Source organism: Xenopus laevis, chromosome 8S (genome assembly GCF_017654675.1).
Source record: "Xenopus laevis strain J_2021 chromosome 8S, Xenopus_laevis_v10.1, whole genome shotgun sequence".
NCBI classification, from domain to species: Eukaryota; Metazoa; Chordata; class Amphibia; order Anura; family Pipidae; genus Xenopus; species Xenopus laevis.
Genome location: NC_054386.1, coordinates 101809627 through 101833389, shown reverse-complemented (window position 1 = coordinate 101833389; position 23763 = coordinate 101809627). Strand labels below are relative to the sequence as shown.

The following is a 23763-nucleotide window of genomic DNA, read 5'->3' as shown; positions in this document are numbered from 1 at the left end:
TTTGGCCAGAACATGTTTTGAGGTGTTTGTTTGAACTGGCTTTCAAATGCCCAGCCAATCAGATCTTTATAACTGCCAGTCAGGTTATTAAAACTTCCCAATCCAATTGGTGGCATTAGAATGTTTCTGCTTTCCCGTTGGTTTCCCATTGCTCTTGAACCCTCTGGTTTTTAGACTAGGATCACATCCAACTAGGACTTCAAAGATCTGTCCAGAAATATGTTGACAGGTTCATAATCCTTGGCCCATCTGGCCTGATCTACATGTGATCAGGCCAGTCATGTGACTGTAGCACAGCCTCTGCTTAAAAATTCCAAGAGTCAATTGGGGGTAAGGGTTGGAAGACAAGTGTGTGGCGATAAAGTTGAACCAGAAGCCAAGTGTGTGGTGATCAAGACCTGCTTTGGGCATCACACCTCCCCCCTGCAAACAGTAAGCAGAATAAACCCCTATATGCCATCTGTCGTTGAGTGCTTACGTTCAATGTTGAGTGACAAGCCTTCATAACAAAAGGTTTTAAGGGAAACCACAAGAGAACTAGTCAAGGCAGCCTTATCATGAAGTCAACAAACCACCAGAAAGACAGTTGACTGGAATGTAGGGTTCGTATCGGCTAAATGGTCATTTCATTAAGAGTTGGTTATAATCTTTTCTGACAACCCACAGGGTCTTGCAGAATAGGCCTATTACATTTTTTGGTTCATTCTAAGAAGAGAAACATCACAAGACGTTCCTTTTCTTACTCCATTTTATACCAGTGTCTAGTCGGTGGGAAATAACCAGTAGGTGGCTATTTTGTTTTACATTCACTATATTACCAATGTGCAAATTAAAAGCTCTATGAATAGAAGGAGATACATGCCATAAATAAACAGCACAGACACGAGGGGGCGGATCCAGCAGCTCATCTTTATTGCTTGTGGTTAACATGAGAGTCTGGGGGTGGGGTTCAATTCACACGGACCCCTCACACCTGGATCTGGAACTTGCCGGGTCGATATACAAACATGTGAGCGGAGGAGTATGTTCCCCAGATTTGAACTAATCACTGAGTGGTGAAGGGGGGGGGCAAGGTTTTCCCAGGGGCTGGAATTCCACCAGGATTTCTTTTTCTGTGTTTGGGGGGGGGGTCTCTAAAGTAGATTTGGGCGTTTGACGAGTGACCAGGGCCCCAGCGTTTCTCAGTTGGGTGCCGCGTGGTTGATCTGTAGAAACGTATTGGTCGTGTAGTTCTGAAACAGCGGCTGCAGAAACATGCCGATTGTCCCAAAAACACAGACGAACACAAAGATCCACAGGAAGAGGCGGTCGATAACCATGGCAACGTATTTCCAGTCTTCACTCACCTGCAAGAGAAAAAGCTGTGTCACTTGTTTCCAGCATGTCAAGTCTCTGGAATGAGCCATGTAAAACAAGGATAACGGGACAGAACCCCCCACTCCACCAACACGCCTCCAGTCTGTTGCACTTTAAAGGCAGCTTCATGTGCACCAACTACTACAGGGAGCTCTTGCCTCATCATAGAGCCTTCACCACTAAACATGGTCCACAGCAAGAAATGGGGAAACCATCAAGTAGGCTTATCAATTGGAACAAGACCAAGCCTCCTTGTCTGGGACCTGGGTAAGTACTGGGAAAATTACACTCCATTCTAGCCCAGGGGAAGGATCCTGTTTGACCATGGGAAGGAGCAACATTAACAATTAGAAATAAATTACAGAGAATCAGAGCTCTGTACCTAGAAAAGAAGCAAGGTGAGATTTAATTCACTTATCAAGGGGAAGGTTCCTACCTAGCCATAGGGAAGAGAGCAGGCCAGAAGCAAGAACTACAGGGAATTAGTGTTCTATGCTTGGGTAAGAACTTGGATGGTGTTGGACTCAACTAACTAAGGAAAGACTTGACCATGGGAAAAGAGAAGCCCAGGAGAAGGAAGTACAAGGAGAAGTTTCCTGTGGAGAAGAAGGACATAAGTAGAAGTCCATCAACTCAAATTTGGTGAAGAGCCTCCTCCATGTAACCCCAAAACAGCTACAATTGTGTTCATAATAATAGCAGTGTGTGAATAAAGCTCCAAATCCTTATAATAGGTTTTATATCCATCCAGGCAAATGCATTGGGGACACTGCACATTCTATTCCAAATCAAACCATGAAGAAAATGGATGGAACTAGTGTTATTCCTTAAGAGAAAGTGAAGTAAAGAGAATATTAGGCAACAGTCCCTGCATTGTTCTATCCCAACTCATTGACTGTATCAAGCGAAAGATGTTTCAAGCTGTTGTTTTGAATGAGGAACTAATATAGAGTTGTGTAAGCAGTGTTTATGTGTTGCACATCTGTGTTGTATGGACTCCACCAACTTCCAACAACCTGTTCCACAATTCTTCTGCATTGGGGGATTGGGCCATAACGTCAGTCTTGTTGGTGTGGAACCAAGATGTGGCTCAGTTACTGGGGTGTTTGGGGTCTTGTCCCATTTGCTCTTGGGCATAAGGCAACATGACCTCTTCAAGTATTTGGATTGAAACTGATCCATGATCCCTGGTATAAAGGGATAAATAGGCTCAAAACCATAGTATGGGGAACACCCCTATATCATGATGTTTGGACCCCGGCTTCACTCTGTACTGGGGCTTCAATTCAGTGGCCCCTACACTCAAAAAGAACAATCTTGCTTTCATCAGTCCACAAAATGTTGTGCCATTTCTCTTTAGACCAGCCGTGTTCTTTGGCAAATTGTAAGCTCTTCAGCGCACATCTTTTTCTCAACAATGGGACTTTGCGGGTGCTTCTTGCCGATAGCTTGACTTTACATAGGCGCCTTCTAATGGTAACCGTATCAGTATTACTCCTTTCATCTTGCTGGAGTTGATCGTTGCCATTTTGGATTTTCTTCTATCCATTCCAATTGGGCGTTTTCCCTTTTCTTCCGTGGCTTTCAGGTTTTGGGGCCATTTGAAAGCATTTGAGATCACTTAAGCTGATCAGCCTCTCATTTTCTGCACTACTTTCTATGTTTTCCCCTCTTCCATCAACTTTCGAATCAGTCGGCTGTTCTTCTGAACAATATGTGGAAGGAGCCATTTGAGTGAGAGCTTCAGAGTGAAATGCTCTATAACCAGCAGCACAACATTTGCTCCTTATTGACTCCTGTTATTGACCCGAATGAATGAGCTTACTAATTGAACCCCACACTGCTATTATTTGGAACAATGAATGATTCAATGACACAGAATCAGCAGCGTGGCATGACTGTTGGTTTCAATTACTCCACTACACCTACTAGTAAATTATTTGCCATGCAGAAAAAGAATTTCAACCAAAACCAGTGATTGATCAGGTTACTAATATCAGACTGTTATTATTCTGAACACAACTGTATATGGTTCCCTAGGAGGCACCAGTAGATTCCCACTGCAAACCTTGTTGTTACACCCCTGCAAATGGTCATGCGCTTCATCCTAAACTTGAGGTTAATATCAAGGAGAAAGTCCCATTAGTGGTACTTACACTCTGATCATCGTCTTCGCTCTTCATGTGATCAGCGATGAAACGAACTCCGTCCACTGCCTCCTGCAGGCCGCACAGACACTGGCGCACCTTGCCCTGCCTGTCCCGGAAGCCATTGACTTCTTCTGGAAGCTCCGACAGCTGGGCGCCGTACTTTTTAACCGAAGCCTGGTTAATGTAGCAGGTGCAGGACCTGGCGTTGTCCCGGAGGAAGAAATTACCCGCGGCCCTCTCCTGGCTTTGCCTCTGCTGGCGCAACCGCTGGCGGGCACAGTTCTGCCTGGGCTGCTTCATAAAGAGTAAAGTGGGCAGTTTATCCAGGAAGACCACCTTAACCCAGGGAGGCATGGTGTGTGTGGTCGGGGAGCGGTGGTGCACATTTAATACGCAGACACTAGTCACGATGGAAAATGTCACCAGGACCATAGTGAACATCAGATACTTCCCCACCAGTGGCACGTCTAAAGAGGTGGGGGGTACGATCTTGGATATAAGAAGTAGGAACACTGTGAGGGCCAGTAGCACCGATATGCACAGAGTCATTTTCTCCCCACAGTCTGAGGGCAAGTAGAAGACTAGGATGGCCAGAGAGGTAATGAGGATGCAGGGGATTATAAGGTTGATGGTGTAGAAGAGGGGCTTGCGCCGTATGATGAAGTCGTAGGTGATGTCCACGTAGGTGGAGTCATTGGGATTCTCGTTCCTCCTCCCGGGCAGAGCGATTATGTCCCACTCTCCGCTGGGCGTGAAGTCATCGAGGCTGGCCACGTCGCTCCTCAGCACCAGGTCCAGCTCTGTGCGGTCGTACGTCCAAGAGCGGAACTTCATGGTACAGTTCTGCTGGTCGAAGGGGAAGTGCTTGACTTCAATTTTGCAGGCGCTCTTGTATATGGCAGGGGGCAACCAAAATATGCTGCCATCATGGGACACCACAGCGTTGGAGTAGAAGGACACCTCGTACATCCCGTCAGCACTGGGAAGGGACAAAAATTAACATTATTTCCCATTGGTGACATAACTGCAGGGCTCCCTAGAAAAATAAACCAAAGGCCAGGTGCATGCTGCAACCATACAGTAAATTCATCCATTCATGATGCACTTACTTGTTGTACAGCACAACATCCGGAAGCCAAATATGTTTGGATGGAAGTCGGACTTTCTTCATGTTGTCAAACTCCGCTGGGTCCCAGGTGAGCCTGTAATCCTCCCATTCCTAGTATGAAAGAGAACACCAAGGTCTGAGATGGAAACCGACCTGTAACTCAACCTGAGCCACCGGCATGTAATCAGATTCATCCACATAAATAAATAGTACTGCTTGGTCTGCCGTTACCTCTGCTGGTGTACACCAGCATTTCTCTATATCTGTAACCTTGTTATCAGCTAAGGGGCCCTGAGATAAGGGGGAGTGCTTGTTTGTGCCCTGGGTACCCCTGGAACTATAGCAGGGAGACTTACCCCAATGTTTCTATATATCTGTAACCTTGTTATGAGCTAAGGGGGCCCAGTCTGAAGGTCAGTTAGGGGGAGATTTGGGGTGAGTGTTTATTTGTACCCTGGGTACCCCTGGAACTATAGCAGGGTGACACCCCAATGTTTCTATATATCTGTAACCTTGTTATGAGCTAAGGGGGCCCAGTCTGAAGGTCAGTTAGGGGGAGATTTGGGGTGATGCTTGTTTGTGCCCTGGGTACCCCTGGAACTATAGCAGGGAGACTTACCCCAATGTTTCTATATATCTGTAACCTTGTTATGAGCTAAGGGGGCCCAGTCTGAAGGTCAGTTAGGGGGAGATTTGGGGTGAGTGTTTATTTGTACCCTGGGTACCCCTGGAACTATAGCAGGGTGACACCCCAATGTTTCTATATATCTGTAACCTTGTTATGAGCTAAGGGGGCCCAGTCTGAAGGTCAGTTAGGGGGAGATTTGGGGTGAGTGCTTATTTGTACCCTGGGTACCCCTGGAACTATAGCAGGGTGACACCCCAATGTTTCTATATATCTGTAACCTTGTTATGAGCTAAGGGAGCCCAGTCTGAAGGTCAGTTAGGGGGAGATTTGGGGTGAGTGCTTATTTGTACCCTGGGTACCCCTGGAACTATAGCAGGGTGACACCCCAATGTTTCTATATATCTGTAACCTTGTTATGAGCTAAGGGGGCCCAGTCTGAAGGTCAGTTAGGGGGAGATTTGGGGTGAGTGTTTATTTGTACCCTGGGTACCCCTGGAACTATAGCAGGGTGACACCCCAATGTTTCTATAGATCTGTAACCTTGTTATGAGCTAAGGGGGCCCAGTCTGAAGGTCAGTTAGGGGGAAATTTGGGGTGAGTGTTTATTTGTACCCTGGGTACCCCTGGAACTATAGCAGGGTGACACCCCAATGTTTCTATATATCTGTAACCTTGTTATGAGCTAAGGGGGCCCAGTCTGAAGGTCAGTTAGGGGAGATTTGGGGTGAGTGCTTATTTGTACCCTGGGTACCCCTGGAACTATAGCAGGGTGACACCCCAATGTTTCTATATATCTGTAACCTTGTTATGAGCTAAGGGGGCCCAGTCTGAAGGTCAGTTAGGGGAGAGTAAATGGATTGAGATTTAGATGCAAGAAAGACTTTTACCTGAGTCAGCCATACATTGGTTGTCATAATCTGCTCCCGCTCATGCTAAAATAAAGAATATTCACATTACAAAAATCACCACCAGCACTGACAGAAGGAATATGGGTTGACGACTATAGCTTTGCCTGTGGGTAGAACTTGTTACATGTAGCAGATATGCGTTACAGGCAAAAAGCTATTAAAGCACCAATGACACATTTTGCTGTGAGCAGCATTATTCCCATTAAAACATTATATAATTAGCATATGTGTCTATTGGCACCTATCAATACCTGTATATTAAGATGGGACTCACCACGCTGATTAGTTGGGCCAAGGAGACCATAAGTTGGACGGTGACTTGCTCTGAGCCATTTGTTGCGGGTCGGATAAGTTTGTTGTAGCGAGAGGGGCCCAATAGATGTTCAACAAGACGTTCCTCTGTGTCGGTACCCAGGCATCCTGTAATAGAGGGGACAATAGCACAGCAAGTCTGACCAAACGAATTTTTGGAAATGTCATCCCAGTGTCGCTTATTGCACCATGGAACTGGCCCCAAGTTTGTCCCTCCATGAGTGCCTGTATTTATCCTGCTGTGGGTTCTGGGGTATTATACATGGAATTGGCCCTGTATTTATCTGCTGTGTGTTCTGGGTATTATACATGGAATTGACACTGTATTTATCTACTGTGTGTTCTGGGGTATTATACATGGAATTGGCACTGTATTTATCTGCTGTGTGTTCTGGGGTATTATATATGGAATTGGCTCTGTATTTATCTGCTGTGTGTTCTGGGGTATTATACATGGAATTGGCACCGTATTTATCTGCTGTGTGTTCTGGGGTATTATACATGGAATTGGCCCTGTATTTATCTGCTGTGTGTTCTGGGGTATTATACATGGAATTGGCACTGTATTTATCTGCTGTGGGTTCTGGGTATTATACATGGAATTGACTCTGTATTTATCTGCTGTGTGTTCTGGGGTATTATACATGGAATTGGCACTGTATTTATCTGCTGTGTGTTCTGGGGTATTATACATGGAATTGGCACTGTATTTATCTGCTGTGTGTTCTGAGGTATTATACATGGAATTGGCCCTGTATTTATCTGCTGTGTGTTCTGGGGTATTATACATGGAATTGACACTGTATTTATCTGCTGTGTGTTCTGGGGTATTATACATGGAATTGGCCCTGTATTTATCCTGCTGTGTGTTCTGGGTATTATACATGGAATTGACACTGTATTTATCTGCTGTGTGTTCTGGGGTATTATACATGGAATTGGTCCTGTATTTATCTGCTGTGTGTTCTGGGGTATTATACATGGAATTGGCCCTGTATTTATCTGCTGTGTGTTCTGGGGTATTAAGGTGGCCATACACGGATAGATCCGCTCGTTTGGCGATGTCGCCAAACGAGCGGATCTCCCTCCGATATGCCCACCTTGAGGTGGGCAATATCGGGCTGATCCGATCGTGGGCCCTAGGGCCCAACGATCGGATCCTAGCGTTCGCCAAACGGGCGGTCGGATCGCGGGACCGCATCAACGAACAGATGCGGCCGCGATCCGACGGGATTTTTAACCCCATCCGATCGAGATCTGGCCGACTTTCGGCCAGATCTCGATCGGGGAAGCCCGTCGGGGGCCCCCATACACGGGCCAATAAGCTGCCGACTTGGTCTGTCGGCAGCTTTTATCGGCCCGTGTATGGCCACCTTTATACATGGAATTGGCCCTGTATTTATCTGCTGTGTGTTCTGGGGTATTATACATGGAATTGGCCCTGTATTTATCTGCTGTGTGTTCTGGGTATTATACATGGAATTGGCACTGTATTTATCTGCTGTGTGTTCTGGGTATTATACATGGAATTGGCACTGTATTTATCTGCTGTGTGTTCTGGGGTATTATACATGGAATTGGCCCTGTATTTATCTGCTGTGTGTTCTGGGGTATTATACATGGAATTGACACTGTATTTATCTGCTGTGGGTTCTGGGGTATTATACATGGAATTGGCCCTGTATTTATCTGCTGTGTGTTCTGGGGTATTATACATGGAATTGGCACTGTATTTATCTGCTGTGTGTTCTGGGTATTATACATGGAATTGGCCCTGTATTTATCTGCTGTGTGTTCTGGGGTATTATACATGGAATTGGCCCTGTATTTATCCTGCTGTGTGTTCTGGGGTATTATACATGGAATTGACACTGTATTTATCTACTGTGTGTTCTGGGGTATTATACATGGAATTGGCCCTGTATTTATCTGCTGTGTGTTCTGGGGTATTATACATGGAATTGGCACTGTATTTATCTGCTGTGGGTTCTGGGTATTATACATGGAATTGGCCCTGTATTTATCTGCTGTGTGTTCTGGGGTATTATACATGGAATTGGCACTGTATTTATCCCGCTGTGGGTTCTGGGGTATTATACATGGAATTGACACTGTATTTATCTGCTGTGTGTTCTGGGGTATTATACATGGAATTGACACTGTATTTATCTGCTGTGTGTTCTGGGGTATTATACATGGAATTGACACTGTATTTATCTGCTGTGGGTTCTGGGGTATTATACATGGAATTGGCCCTGTATTTATCCCGCTGTTGGTTCTGGGGTATTAAACCTGAATACAAAAATGACCCTCTCATTTTTGTATTTGTGTATAATACCCCATTTACCCCTACTCATCTTCTATTCTGTGTTTCACTGCCGGGTTGCTAGCGTAACAAAGCCCAAGCAACCTGATGGCAGAAGTTTCATATATATGTAGATGAAAATACACAGGACAGCATATGGAATATGGATATAAACCTTTTGTGCCGGGGGCATTCCCCTTACTTCCGCTGAGTAAAGTAAATACTGGCCGTGCCCTTATTTATCGCCTGACTCATCACAGCCGCATGCCAGGCCATTCCCGTGAGCTTCCAGAATCCATTACGCTGAGTGTCCTCGCACTTTTTCCGGCAATCGTGCCTGTCATTGACACCTCGGCTTCTAATGTGGCTGGAGCCCTATGGGATTTCCTCATGACACAGTTGAATATGCCCCTCCCCCTCACTCCTGGGGCCCCGGCCAATGCACAAGGATTGTTGGTCTAGTACCCTCCACTATTGATCCTGGTTAGGCAATGGCCAGTCTGGGGCTTTCAGTAGCCTTTTGACTCACTGAGGGTGCTGGGAGTTGTAACTGTGAGTTTAGATCTTGAAGATTCTGGTTCTGTTCCCACGACCCTGTTCTCAGTGGGAAGGATGAATAGGACACGCGACTACTGCAGAGCGACTCTGAAAGCTTTTGTATGTTCTTTGTGCCGTGATTGTGTCTGTACTTGAGCAGCCTCATGGGAGTAGTTCCTCTACTCCCTTCCACCTCCCCACCCTGAGCCGCACTCTGCTCTACTCGCTGCACCCAATGGGAGGGGAGAATCAGACGTAGCTATGAATAAGGCTTATCACCCAGATGTATAAATACAAATATAGAGGCTTCAGCCTACAGAGGAGGGGGTGTCTCTCGTATCCCCCCGGGTGCAGGTCATGGTTCATTCCATGCAGTGCCCCCCGGCATCCATACGCACCACATGCAGTCACGCGTGTGTTGTGACCCGCTCCCCACCTGAACACACCACTTGTGATCACGTGAGTGGCAGCCATACGTCAGGTTGTATGTGAGTGGGAGAGCGGATGATACGGCAGATAATGCAGCCTATAAATTATATAGAGCCCGCTGCTTCCCTTCTGCACCAATGAGCTGAGCAGCCCTGACACGCCAGCGAGTGTGTGCGGGGTGGGAAGTGATTCAGGGAGGCAAATATCCCCCCAAACCATTTCCCCTGGTGTTTATTCCCTTCTCCTGCTTGTGCCAATATTGAGGCTCACACTGTTACCCCCAGCCATGAATGACATCATCCCCCTTCCCCCAACCCTGCCTGTTCCCCTCCGACCATTTAATGCCCAATATCCATCTCACTCTTTCAGCTCTCAGCAAACAATACTGGGAAAGAGTCAGCAAGTCCTTCTCCTGATATGGAGCCAGCGCTCCCTCGTACTTACCGTACATCCCATGTGCCCGAACAGCCTGCTCTTACAGCATACATTTCTTTATCATATATAAGGGATAATTCCATGTATAATACCCCAGACCCCAACATGGGATAAATACAGGGCCAATTCCATGTATAATACCCCAGAACTCACAGCAGATAAATACAGGACTAATTCCATGTATAATACCCCAGAACCCACAGCAGATAAATACAGGGCCAATTCCATGTATAATACCCCAGAACACACAGCAGATAAATACAGTGCCAATTCCATGTATAATACCCCAGAACCCACAGCAGATAAATACAGGGCCAATTCCATGTATAATAATCCAGAACACACAGCAGATAAATACAGGCCAATTCCATGTATAATACCCAGAACACACAGCAGATAAATACAGGCCAATTCCATGTATAATACCCCAGAACCACAGCAGATAAATACAGGCCAATTCCATGTATAATACCCCAGAACACACAGCAGATAAATACAGGCAATTCCATGTATAATACCCCAGAACCACAGCAGATAAATACAGGCCAATTCCATGTATAATACCCAGAACACACAGCAGATAAATACAGGGCCAATTCCATGTATAATACCCCAGAACACACAGCAGGATAAATACAGGACCAATTCCATGTATAATACCCCAGAACCACACAGCAGATAAATACAGGGCCAATTCCATGTATAATACCCCAGAACACACAGCAGATAAATACAGTGCCAATTCCATGTATAATACCCCAGAACACACAGCAGATAAATACAGGCCAATTCCATGTATAATACCCCAGAACCACAGCAGATAAATACAGGGCCAATTCCATGTATAATACCCCAGAACACACAGCAGATAAATACAGGACCAATTCCATGTATAATACCCCAGAACACACAGCAGGATAAATACAGGACCAATTCCATGTATAATACCCCAGAACACACAGCAGGATAAATACAGGACCAATTCCATGTATAATACCCCAGAACACACAGCAGATAAATACAGGCCAATTCCATGTATAATACCCAGAACACACAGCAGGATAAATACAGGACCAATTCCATGTATAATACCAACCCCAGAAAACACAATCCAGACCAGCGATAAATACAGGGCCAATTCCATGTATAATACCCCAGAACACACAGCAGATAAATACAGGACTAATTCCATGTATAATACCCCAGAACCCACAGCAGATAAATACAGGGCCAATTCCATGTATAATACCCCAGAACCCACAGCAGATAAATACAGGACCAATTCCATGTATAATACCCCAGAACACACAGCAGGATAAATACAGGACCAATTCCATGTATAATACCCCAGAACCCACAGCAGATAAATACAGGGTCAATTCCATGTATAATACCCCAGAACACACAGCAGATAAATACAGGACTAATTCCATGTATAATACCCCAGAACACACAGCAGATAAATACAGGACTAATTCCATGTATAATACCCCAGAACACACAGCAGATAAATACAGGACTAATTCCATGTATAATACCCAGAACACACAGCAGAAAATACAGGGCCAATTCCATGTATAATACCCAGAACACACAGCAGATAAATACAGGCCAATTCCATGTATAATACCCCAGAACACACAGCAGATAAATACAGGGCCAATTCCATGTATAATACCCAGAACACACAGCAGATAAATACAGGGCCAATTCCATGTATAATACCCAGAACACACAGCAGGATAAATACAGAGCCAATTCCATGTATAATACCCAGAACCACAGCAGATAAATACAGGTCAATTCCATGTATAATACCCCAGAACACACAGCAGATAAATACAGGACCAATTCCATGTATAATACCCCAGAACCCACAGCAGATAAATACAGGGCCAATTCCATGTATAATACCCAGAACACACAGCAGATAAATACAGGGCCAATTCCATGTATAATACCCAGAACACACAGCAGGATAAATACAGGACCAATTCCATGTATAATACCCCAGAACCCACAGCAGATAAATACAGGACTAATTCCATGTATAATACCCCAGAACCCACAGCAGATAAATACAGGGTCAATTCCATGTATAATACCCCAGAACACACAGCAGATAAATACAGGACTAATTCCATGTATAATACCCCAGAACCCACAGCAGATAAATACAGGGTCAATTCCATGTATAATACCCCAGAACACACAGCAGATAAATATAGGGCCAATTCCATGTATAATACCCCAGAACACACAGCAGATACATACAGGACCAATTCCATGTATAATACCCCAGAACACACAGCAGATAAATACAGGGCCAATTCCACGTATAATACCCCAGAACCCACAGCAGATAAATACAGTGCCAATTCCATGTATAATACCCCAGAACCCACAGCAGATAAATACATGGCCAATTCCATGTATAATACCCAGAACACACAGCAGATAAATACAGGGCCAATTCCATGTATAATACCCAGAACACACAGCAGAGAAATACAGTGCCAATTCCATGTATAATACCCCAGAACACACAGCAGGATAAATACAGGACCAATTCCTTGTATAATACCCCAGAACACACAGCAGATAAATACAGGGCCAATTCCATGTATAATACCCAGAACACACAGCAGATAAATACAGGGCCAATTCCATGTATAATACCCCAGAACACACAGCAGATAAATACAGTGCCAATTCCATGTATAATACCCAGAACACACAGCAGATAAATACAGTGCCAATTCCATGTATAATACCCCAGAACACACAGCAGATAAATACAGGACCAATTCCATGTATAATACCCCAGAACACACAGCAGATAAATACAGGGCCAATTCCATGTATAATACCCAGAACACACAGCAGATAAATACAGGGCCAATTCCATGTATAATACCCCAGAACACACAGCAGATAAATACAGTGCCAATTCCATGTATAATACCCCAGAACACACAGCAGATAAATACAGTGCCAATTCCATCTATAATACCCCAGAACACACAGCAGATAAATACAGGGCGAATTCCATGTATAATACCCCAGAACCCACAGCAGATAAATACAGAGCCAATTCCATGTATAATACCCCAGAACCCACAGCAGATAAATACAGTGCCAATTCCATGTATAATACCCCAGAACACACAGCAGATAAATACAGAGCCAATTCCATGTATAATACCCCAGAACACACAGCAGGATAAATACAGTGTCAATTCCATGTATAATACCCCAGAACCCACACAATCCTAACGCACTGGCTAGTTCCTTGGCAGCTGCACTGGCAGGAGGAGCGGATACAAATGACATTGCAGTAAAGTTTGGGGCATCGGATGCTTTTCTAACACAGTAGCAGAAATATTATCAGTTCCATATAAAACACATGTGAATATTATATCCCCTCCTTTAGCAGATTTATTTTGTTGCTCCCCTTTATAGTTCCTCTGTGCAGCCCCCTAGTCCTATTGTTACTGTTCCCTTTCTCTTTAGTGAACCCCCTATATAACCCCCCCCCCTATTAGCTCATATTAGTTTCTTCATCTAGTCCCCCCACACAATACTAGGGATGCACTGAATCCAGGGTTCGGGATTTGGCCTTTTTCAGCAGGATTCGGCCGAATCTTTCTGGCCGGCCAAACTGAATCCTAATTTGAATATGCAAATTAGGGACGGGGAGGGAAATCGCGTGACTTTTCGTTACAAAACAAGGAAGTAAAATTATTTTTCCCTTCTCACCCCTAATTTGCATATGCAAATTAGGATTTGGATTCGGTTCTGTATTCGACTGAATCTTTCACAGAGGATTTGGGGGTTCGGCCGAATCCAAAATAGTGGATATTGGATCCCTACACCATCACCCTCTTTATATCACCCTCCTTATATTGCAGCTGCTGGGGGTATATGGGGGGGACAGATATGAGCAGTGATGTCTGGGTGTAAAGGGGCAATAATATCACTGTTATCAATGTTCTTCTCTGCACCAAACACAAGTGACGTCATGGGCAGTGCTGATCCAGTAGATCCCAGTAACTCGGTGTATAATACTGCGTCATACCCCCCCCATCATGCACCCCCTGTGCCACAGCACAACTCCCAGCCTGCCCCATATTGTAGCAAATGAGCTCCCTCCCCTCCTCTCTCTCATGTGCTCTGGGCCTGGTGTTGTGGGGGGTAGAACAGGAGCAGCTGCACCCCCTCCTCTGCATCCAGCACCCCCTTATTATCCAGCAGGCCCCCCCGCACTGACCTCTCAGCAGCCCCATAAGCAGCAGCAGCAGCAGGTGGAGCCCCGCGGGGAGAGGAGCCATCCCGGTCCTGATCATCTCATTGCGCCGCTGTCCGACGTGCTGAATCTTCTCTGATACCCGGCCGCTCCGCTCCCCCCGATACTAAGTCTGGTCTGTGCGGATTATACTGGGGGGCAGGAGGATTATACTGGGGGGCAGGAGGATTATACTGGGGGGCAGGAGGGTGTCAGGTTGGACAGACGAGTCCGGTACAGATGGAGCTGACGGTAGAGGAGACTCGAGGAGAAGAGGAAGGTCGGACGCAGATCAGTATCGGGACATTGTCGGTTCCGAGGCCCCAGAGGCGCCGCTCAGCTTCTCCCTCTCACGTTACCGACCCCCGCTCTGCCCAGACCCGACCCACTGGCTGCAACTCGCTCTGCGCACCCGACTCACATCCCCCGGCTCAGACTCCACTGACTGTGCGCGCCCCCTCTCTGCGCGACCCCGACACTCCGGCGGGAGGGGGGATATAGGAGTGGGGGAGGGTCCGCCTGCAGTTTCATTCCTTGGGCCCCTCATGCACCCCTACATCATCTTCATGGGCCCCCCCTCCTGCCTCTACATTATCCTGAGGGGAAGCTGCTCCCCTGAAATCAATTCCCCCTTAATTTATATAAGAACTGGGCAAATACACTGACCCTTCCCCAACCTACTCCCAGTGTGTAACACAGAGTGTAACTGCCCCCTAGTATTCTATATAAGCTTTATACCCCCCCCCTATCTACCCCTGCCCCCTATTTACCCCCTGCCCCCTCCTCCCATTATACCCTGCCCCCAGTTATATGACACTGATTATAAATATAAATATTCTCTGCTCCCCCTGCCCAAACACTTCATTCAGTACCAGTGAGAGTGAAGGACCAGTAATATTTCAGTTACACTGAGGTCCAAAGTCCAATAAAGTGCCAGTGGGGGGTTCACTCCAACAGAGGTGCTGCCCATGGGGTGGAGGGCGGGGCAGAAGAATCACTGGTTGTCATGACTACTGGACAGACTTTAATCTGCCATCCAATGAACAGCAGAGGTGTCTGACCCCTTCCCCAGAGCCGCCCCAAACTGGCACTGAGTCCTGGCAATGTTGCATGTGGCCCTGCCCCAGTGGGCGCTATAGGGGGCACTTTCACAATTTATCGTTAGTCAGGGGCAGCAGTGCAGAGAAATTCCCCAGTAGCCAATGTGGGACAGAGGGAGGAGGACTCATTTGGGGCATGTGCTTGTTGAGTGGGGCTCCTTCACTTAAATACACGTCACTGATCAATAGACGCAGGTAATTGCCCTGAGCTGCTATAAATCAACACACCTCTATTGATAATCACTGAATAATGTTGTGACTTCAGTACCAGCCCAATTACTGAGCCGGTCTATTATCCTCACTGCAGTCCTGACACATAATGGAATAAAGAGATCTGAGCAGCGGCGCTGAGAAATAATGAGGGGCATAAAGACTTTCCTGGGCCTCCACCCCCTCACTCATATGAAAGTGCTCTCATAATTGGGTTGGATATTGCTCCCTGGAATCGCTTTCATTGCGCCACTTTCATGTGCGAAACGATCTCATTTGCTGGCACTGTCCATTAATTGCATCTGTTTGCCAACTTAATAGCAATACCAGTGCTTCCCCGGCCCTCACTAGACTGGGCATTCAGTAGAGAGAGAGTTGTAGTTATACACATTCTGCACTCTGCCACTCATTGGCCAACCTATGTTAACTTTAGGGTTCTATACTGAGCAACTTTCACCCTGCTATAGTTCCAGGGGTACCCAGGGTACAAATAAACATTCACCCCCAATCTCCCCCTAACTGACCTTCAGACTGGGCCCCCTTAGCTCATAACAAGGTTACAGATATATAGAAACATTGGGGTAACAGTCACCCTGCTATAGTTCCAGGGGTACCCAGGGTACAAATAAACACTCACCCCAAATCTCCCCCTAACTGACCTTCAGACTGGGCCCCCTTAGCTCATAACAAGGTTACAGATACACTATATAGAAACATTGGGGTGTCACCCTGCTATAGTTCCAGGGGTACCCAGGGTACAAATATGCACTCACCCCAAATCTCCCCCTAACTGACCTTCAGACTGGGCCCCCTTAGCTCATAACAAGGTTACATATATATAGAAACATTGGGGTGTCACCCTGCTATAGTTCCAGGGGTACCCAGGGTACAAATAAGCACTCACCCCAAATCTCCCCCTAACTGACCTTCAGACTGGGCCCCCTTAGCTCATAACAAGGTTACAGATATATAGAAACATTGGGGTGTCACCCTGCTATAGTTCCAGGGGTACCCAGGGTACAAATAAACACTCACCCCAAACAGTGTCGGACTGGCCCGGCGGGACACCGGGAAAATACCCGGTGGGCCCCGACCCTTAATGGGCCCCCGCCGGGCCAGACACCTCTCCAGATATCTTTTAAAAAGTTTCCCTCCCGCACTCCCGCAGCGCCGATCAGCGCAGCGCCTTCTGCGCATGCGCCAGGCGCCTTCACGCTGGTGCGCCAAGCGGCGCCTTTGTGTGCGCGCGCTCAGCGCGTCGCAGTAGGGGTTGGGGGGCGGGTCGGAAGGGGCCCTGGACAGTAGTCCCGGTGGGCCCCGGGCCCCCCAGTCCGACCCTGACCCCAAATCTCCCCCTAACTGACCTTCAGACTGGGCCCCCTTAGCTCATAACAAGGTTACAGATATATAGAAACATTGGGGTGTCACCCTGCTATAGTTCCAGGGGTACCCAGGGTACAAATGAGATTGAAAGGGCAGTTTTTCTAATGTGATTATCGGTGTTTATGGAAGTGGCCCCTTTGCATCCAATCACAATCCTTTCTTTAGGAATGGCAGTAAGTTTAGTCTCAGGGGACTTCACTTGACCTCCAAGTTCTCCGCAAGGACAATGACTGCGGTGCTTTGGTGCTGGAAGGGATTGACCGATGTCTGACACAATCGGAGCATCTGCCTTTCACAGCTCTCTGTCGTGGGGCCCTGGAGATTCAGAGGGAGGAACTGTGTGTCACGGCCGGGGAAGGTTAAATGGAAAGGTGAAGCAGAGGCCAGCGACCAGCCCATGTGCCCTGCCATATCCCATTATTGTCACCCTTTATTTATATAGTGGCACCCATAACACCCAGATTTACATAACTTTCCATCACATCAGCCGCTGCCCAGGTAAAGCCCAGCCATGAATGTCCCTCTCATGACAACTGCAGTCAGTTCCACCAGGAGCCAGGGAACCACACAAACCAGAAACACCATTGTGCCCTCATCTGCCAATGAAACGTTGCAGCCAACGAGCCTGGTTTGAATTTCCCATCAAGTCAGGGGCCTCCATGTTTACTGGTGGCCCTTCAGGGCCCAAAGTCTTAGAGTTGCAGAGGAAGAAACTTATTAGGATCTGTAGGAGATTCCAACAATCTAATTATACAGTTGATATGGTGGAAACCCTCTATAGGTGCCCATATTTCCATTGATCAGGTTCTTGCCCCTTCTCTTCCCCTCACCCATAGAAGGTGATATTTCACCCTTCCACTAGTCTGACCCTAATAAACACCCACCAGGAAGGTCATGATGTAAATGAATATGGAGGTGAGTACATTGAGTTTGATTTCTTAACAGTCGTGGTTGGGTTGGGGTTGTATCATTGATGTTGCCTTCATTATTACTCATTGTCATTATTGGTCTATAAAGTCCAGTTATTTTGGAGGGTGAACCTGCCATTGTTGATATATAAATGCCAGTTTGCCAGGCATTGGGCCAAGTTGTTTAATCTACAAATCTTTATCACCCATGAAGATCATGTTTGACCTCGCATAAAAACTCAAGCAGTCTGGCATGATGGGTAGATGGTTGCTTTGCATCATCCCCAGTATCTTGGAGAAGCTGTAAATAAAGTGGTTACTTAATACACCTCTGGGCTTGTGTCGGGAAGGTTTCCAGTTCTGCATCATCTATATTTAATGAGCGAGTAATTAATGGCATGAGTTGGCAGTTCCTCAGCAGAAGCGTGAGGAGCAGCCTCAAAGGAGATCTCCAAGGGTCCAGGTATCCATCAGAGCAGATTGAAAGTGATGGTCTTAATTGCAGCAGTTTGGATGTCAGGGAGTGAAGCCCTAGAGTAGAAAATGCTGAGGTTTCCAGCAGATAGTTGAGTTAAGTGCTGATCAGAGTTACAAGTAGAGCAAAAGAAGCCTGAGGAGCAACGGTAGGCAAAGATCTGTAGGTTGGATGGTGGAAAGAGGCTCAGCAATATTTGAGTTAGGGGTCTGAATTGTAAATTGCTCGCCCTGCCCGTTACACTATAGACAGTGCAGGTTCCATTTGTAGGACTCCCATGTGCTCAGCCTTGTAGGAGTTGTCTCACTGTAGCCTGGAGACCAGACACCCTCTCTCCCTCTCTCCCTCTCTCTCTCTATAACTGCACTGAAGTACATGCCTTTCCTTCCTATACGTGTACAAGCGTGTGCTCTGGGGACACATTCATTCCGAGGGTCTTTATATTTCTGCCTGTGAACAGATGGGTCTCTCATCAAGTCTCCATTAGGGACTTCCAACAGTCCCAGTCTCTGATCTTGTTAAGACCCCTGGGGACTATGTTACTGTCACTACATCAATAACAGAAGCACCGGGGGGGTTGTACTAGACACTTACATAGGTTTCTCCATCGATCTGACCATACGTCAGCTGTAGGGACCCCCGATCTGCGTAGTTCATCAACATTCAGCCTCCCCAACCAGAACCTTCTTTGTATTGTCACTACCACAGTGCATTATGGGCAGGGATAATGTTTATTACTACAACAGATTTGGGGTGAGTGTTTATTTGTGCCCTGGGTACCCCTGGAACTATAGCAGGGTGACACCCCAATGTTTCTATATATCTGTAAACTTGTTTTGAGCTAAGGGGGCCCAGTCTGAAGGTCAGTTAGGAGGAGATTTGGGGTGAGTGTTTATTTGTACCCTGGGTACCCCTGGAACTATAGCAGGGTGACACCCCAATGTTTCTATATATCTGTAACCTTGTTATGAACTAAGGGGGCCCAGTCTGAAGGCCAGTTAGGGGGAGATTTGGGGTGAGTGCTTATTTGTACCCTGGGTACCCCTGGAACTATAGCAGGGTGACACCCCAATGTTTCTATATATCTGTCACCTTGTTATGAGCTAAGGGGCCCAGTCTGAAGGTCAGTTAGGGGGAGATTTGGGATGAGTGCTTATTTGTGTCCTGGGTACCCCTGGAACTATAGCAGGGTGACTGTTACCCCAATATTTCTATATATCTGTAACCTTGTTATGAGCTAAGGGGGCCCAGTCTGAAGGTCAGTTAGGGGGAGATTTGGGGTGAGTGTTTATTTGTACCCTGGGTACCCCTGGAACTATAGCAGGGTGACGCCCCAATGTTTCTATATATCTGTAACCTTGTTATGAGCTAAGGGGGCCCAGTCTGAAGGTCAGTTAGGGGGAGATTTGGGGTGAGGGCTTATTTGTGTCCTGGGTACCCCTGGAACTATAGCAGGGTGACTGTTACCCCAATATTTCCATATATCTGTAACCTTTTTATGAGCTAAGGGGGCCCAGTCTGAAGGTCAGTTAGGGGGAGATTTGGGGTAAGTGCTTATTTGTGTCATGGGTACCCCTGGAACTATAGCAGGGTGACTGTTACCCCAATATTTCTATATATCTGTAACCTTTTTATGAGCTAAGGGGGCCCAGTCTGAAGGTCAGTTAGGGGGAGATTTGGGGTGAGTGCTTATTTGTACCCTGGGTACCCCTGGAACTATAGCAGGGTGACTGTGACCCCAATGTTTCTAAAACCTTGTTATGAGTGGAGGGGTTCCCCAATACACTGTTCCCTGTATCTCTGAACCCTTCATTCAGTTGGTAGAACACAAGCATTCAGATGCCGGTCCTGTACATTATATGGATTTTTCGTGCCTTATTTACAGTACAGTGTTGCACGTGGATGGAGACAACTGTATATCGTGGGTGGATGGTTTCCATTAGTGCCACGTCGGCACATTGTTCTTAGTGCAGGTATTACTTAGGGACCTGACCTCATAATAAACAGAGGAGGTGCCGGGTGGGGGTCCTTACAGATGAGGATCACATTGAGCACGTGAGGAGAGTCAGGGAGGAGGCTCCTATGATGTTGGATCTATAACCCCCCTTTGATTTCCCGGCAAAGCTCGATGCTTTTAGCATTGGCCACGTTACACACGCTTGACTTCCAAGCACTGGGTGGGGGATCCACTCCCTCTCTCTCCTGCTCCGATCAATAGCCAATAAAAGGGAGCTCTCGAAATCAAATTGGATTGATTGATGAGTAACGGGGCCACAGGGCCCAGACAGCTTCTCCTGGGCACATACACCAGTCATTTCTGTTCAATATAGGAATGACCATAATTCTCTAGGACCATTCTTGACCCCCCCCTCAGCCCAGGTTGCTAGGCAACCATATCTCCATCTTTAGTTCATTCACAGCGGCTGCGTTTTATTGCTAAATCATTCCGACGCTTTGTAGAAAATACAATTAGATACACGGAACAGAGCGACTCCTGATGGCTTTGCTGCGTCTGCCAAAGATCCAAGATAAAGCCCCCCCCCAGGCAGTTGCTCCTTTGAACTGAAAAGTAGCCAATTACCAGCCGCTCACCGACCGCCAAAGAACATATATCCCTCAGCTGACAGTTTGGCCAAGATTTCAATATGTGGCAGTTGGGATTAATATCCTGCCAATTAGATGGCCCTTTGGCCGGTGTAAATCCAGTGTTAAACAGAAGCTGGGGGTCGGGCCGAGGTGGAAAGTGATTGGTGGCGTCAGCACTAACAAGGCCGTTAAATACATTGTCAGCACTTCCAGGCAAATTGCCTTCACTTACACAGACCATTAGCTACCGGACTCTTCCGTGACACAGGAAAAGTAAAGCTCGGTGATAACTTTTATCGGCTGACTGAATAAGTAACAATTGCGTAACACAGGAGTATATTTAGGGTGCATTTCCGAATGCGCTAGAATGGACATGATGTTGAGGGTGCTGTTCAAAAAGGCACTTGCACCCATCTATACTTGCTCCTTTGTAGCTTGCTCTGATGGACTGGGCACAACCTTGCACCCTGGCATACAGACTGTCCCGCATCATGTCAGGTACCTGCAATGGTTTCAGGCAGTCCATGGGTAACCCACCTGGTACCCGGTTATGGTGTGGGAGTGAACCCTACCACTATCCCCTGAGGATACAGCAGGTTTTTGTCCTTTATCCTATTGATCTGACGCTGAAGTGATGCCACTTCTGGTTTCATAGCTCCTGTATGGGAAGGTAGTGGGTGGGTGCAGGTCAAGTTGTGGATCAGCAGGTCAAGTTGTGGATCAGCAGGTCAAGTTGTGGATCAGCAGGTCAAGTTGTGTATCAGCAGGTCAAGTTGTGGATCAGCAGGTCAAGTTGTGAATCATCAGGTCAAGTTGTGGATCAGCAGGTCAAGTTGTGGATCAGCAGGTCAAGTTGTGGATCAGCAGGTCAAGTTGTAGATCAGCAGGTCAAGTTGTGGATCAGCAGGTCAAGTTGTGGATCAGCAAGTCCAGGTTGCTCACAGGTTTTCCCAGCCAGAGCCACATAGGACTTTACCCTGGTGCAACTGGCGGCCAAGACGTGGAAGCAATTTCAGGATTCCCTTGGTAGGTTCTCGAAGACCCACCTGACTTGTGCCCAGGAGAGTTTGCTGCCCTTCGCAAGTGAGGAGCTTTAGCACAAATGGTGCTAGGTCGTTAGGTCTATCAATGAGTGGGCATAAACCAGCATACATGCTTTGTTGTGTTGGTTATGTTGGACTGAATGTCTCCCTTTGAGTAGGGCCCATGTAGCGAGGCCTCTGTAACATAAATCAAGTCCAATGAAATCACAATGGAGTCTTCAGTTCTGCCACAATTACTGTTCTGCGCTTCTAGTGGGGCAAATACTGGGCCTGGGGAGGCTCTTAGCGGGCATTTATATGCTACAAGTGCCATATGCTGGTGGTACTGAAACCAAGCCCAACCCAGTTCATGACATTCCAGGGAAGAGTAAGTAATATGTTAATGTCTGGGGCCCAGTCTCACTGCAATTAAATGTGCAGAGACAATGGTCCATGTTGGAAGAACAGGACACAGACCCGAGTGGCACATTAGGGGGGAGATGACATTTGGATCCGTAGAGATCGATGGTGAACTTGAATATTCTTCTGATCTATGATGTGAGGATGTCACATTAATAAAGGAACAGCAATAGCACAGGGCAATATTTCACTCCGACGGAGATTTGTCATTTAATCCAAAAGGACCAACATAAATCTTCCTGGCGCCCAATGACAGTCAGTCTGTGTGGCTATAAAATGTTTTCTGTCTTCCCATAGTGTGGCGGGTGAATAGACAGCTTATCTAGGCTCTCCAGGCTTTGGTTTTCAGGGGGATGGGGGTACCTGGGAGCACCCTGATGGTTAAAGATTAGTGTTAAAGGAGAAATAAAGGCTAAACCACTGGGGAGATGGGGGTTGAGCACCCCCAACACTGAGCCAATCCAAATTGGTGCAAGGTTATCATTGGACTCACTTGGGGGTGCTCAGTATATCTATATGTGTGGGGAGGGGTAACATGGGGTGCACTTATAAAGCTCAGTTGCTGATGGGAATGATGTTTGCTTTCCAAGAAGTGTGCAATTCCCTGCAGCCTGGGCTGCTGAAAAGGTTAAAAATGCGATTATAAATAATGTAAGTGATGAAGATAATGCATGGACGTGCCATTGGGACCTGCTCGCCGGCGCCATCTAGTGGTTTGGGCTGAGAATGAGCCAGAGAGAGAAGAACACTGGCGGGTAAGTGTGATCTCTGGGATAAAGGGCAAGGAAGACACAGCTGAGGGGCCACACTCACTAAGCAATGTCTGGTTACTATGGGAACTGCCCTGCTACAGTTTAGGAAAGTGATTGGCAGAGGGAGGAGAGGTGGGTTGTGAGGATTCCAAGGGGGTTCAGTTGCACCTTGTGCCCCATCCAGCCCTATGGATCTGGGAGGAAAGGCCCAAGGTAAAAACTTACTGTCTTACATGGCAGAGTATTGAGACGGTTAGAGACTGCGCTATAGTACAGCTTTTCTACAGAGAGAGAGAGAGACCATAAAGGGACTTCAAGACAGTGATTGCCTTTTAATGCCACCTCTTTGGAATTGGTTGGGACATCACTTTTTAGAGAGGACAAGTGTGTGTGACAGCCTTTATTATAGACTCTTATAGAGAGAGTGAGTATAGAGTGTCAGTGAGTGGGTGAG

General features: G+C 46.8%; 1 protein-coding gene across 1 annotated transcript; it reads right to left on the bottom strand.

The window, feature by feature from the left end:
* Window positions 1-890: 890 nt before the first annotated feature.
* chrnb2.S (cholinergic receptor nicotinic beta 2 subunit S homeolog) lies at window positions 891-14592 on the bottom strand. Its single transcript, NM_001094830.1, is given in 6 exon segments — window positions 891-1346; window positions 3513-4485; window positions 4616-4725; window positions 6130-6174; window positions 6425-6570; window positions 14439-14592. Coding segments are annotated over 6 exon segments (1500 nt in total). The 5' UTR covers window positions 14500-14592; the 3' UTR covers window positions 891-1181.
* Between the last annotated feature and the right edge of the window lie 9171 nt (window positions 14593-23763).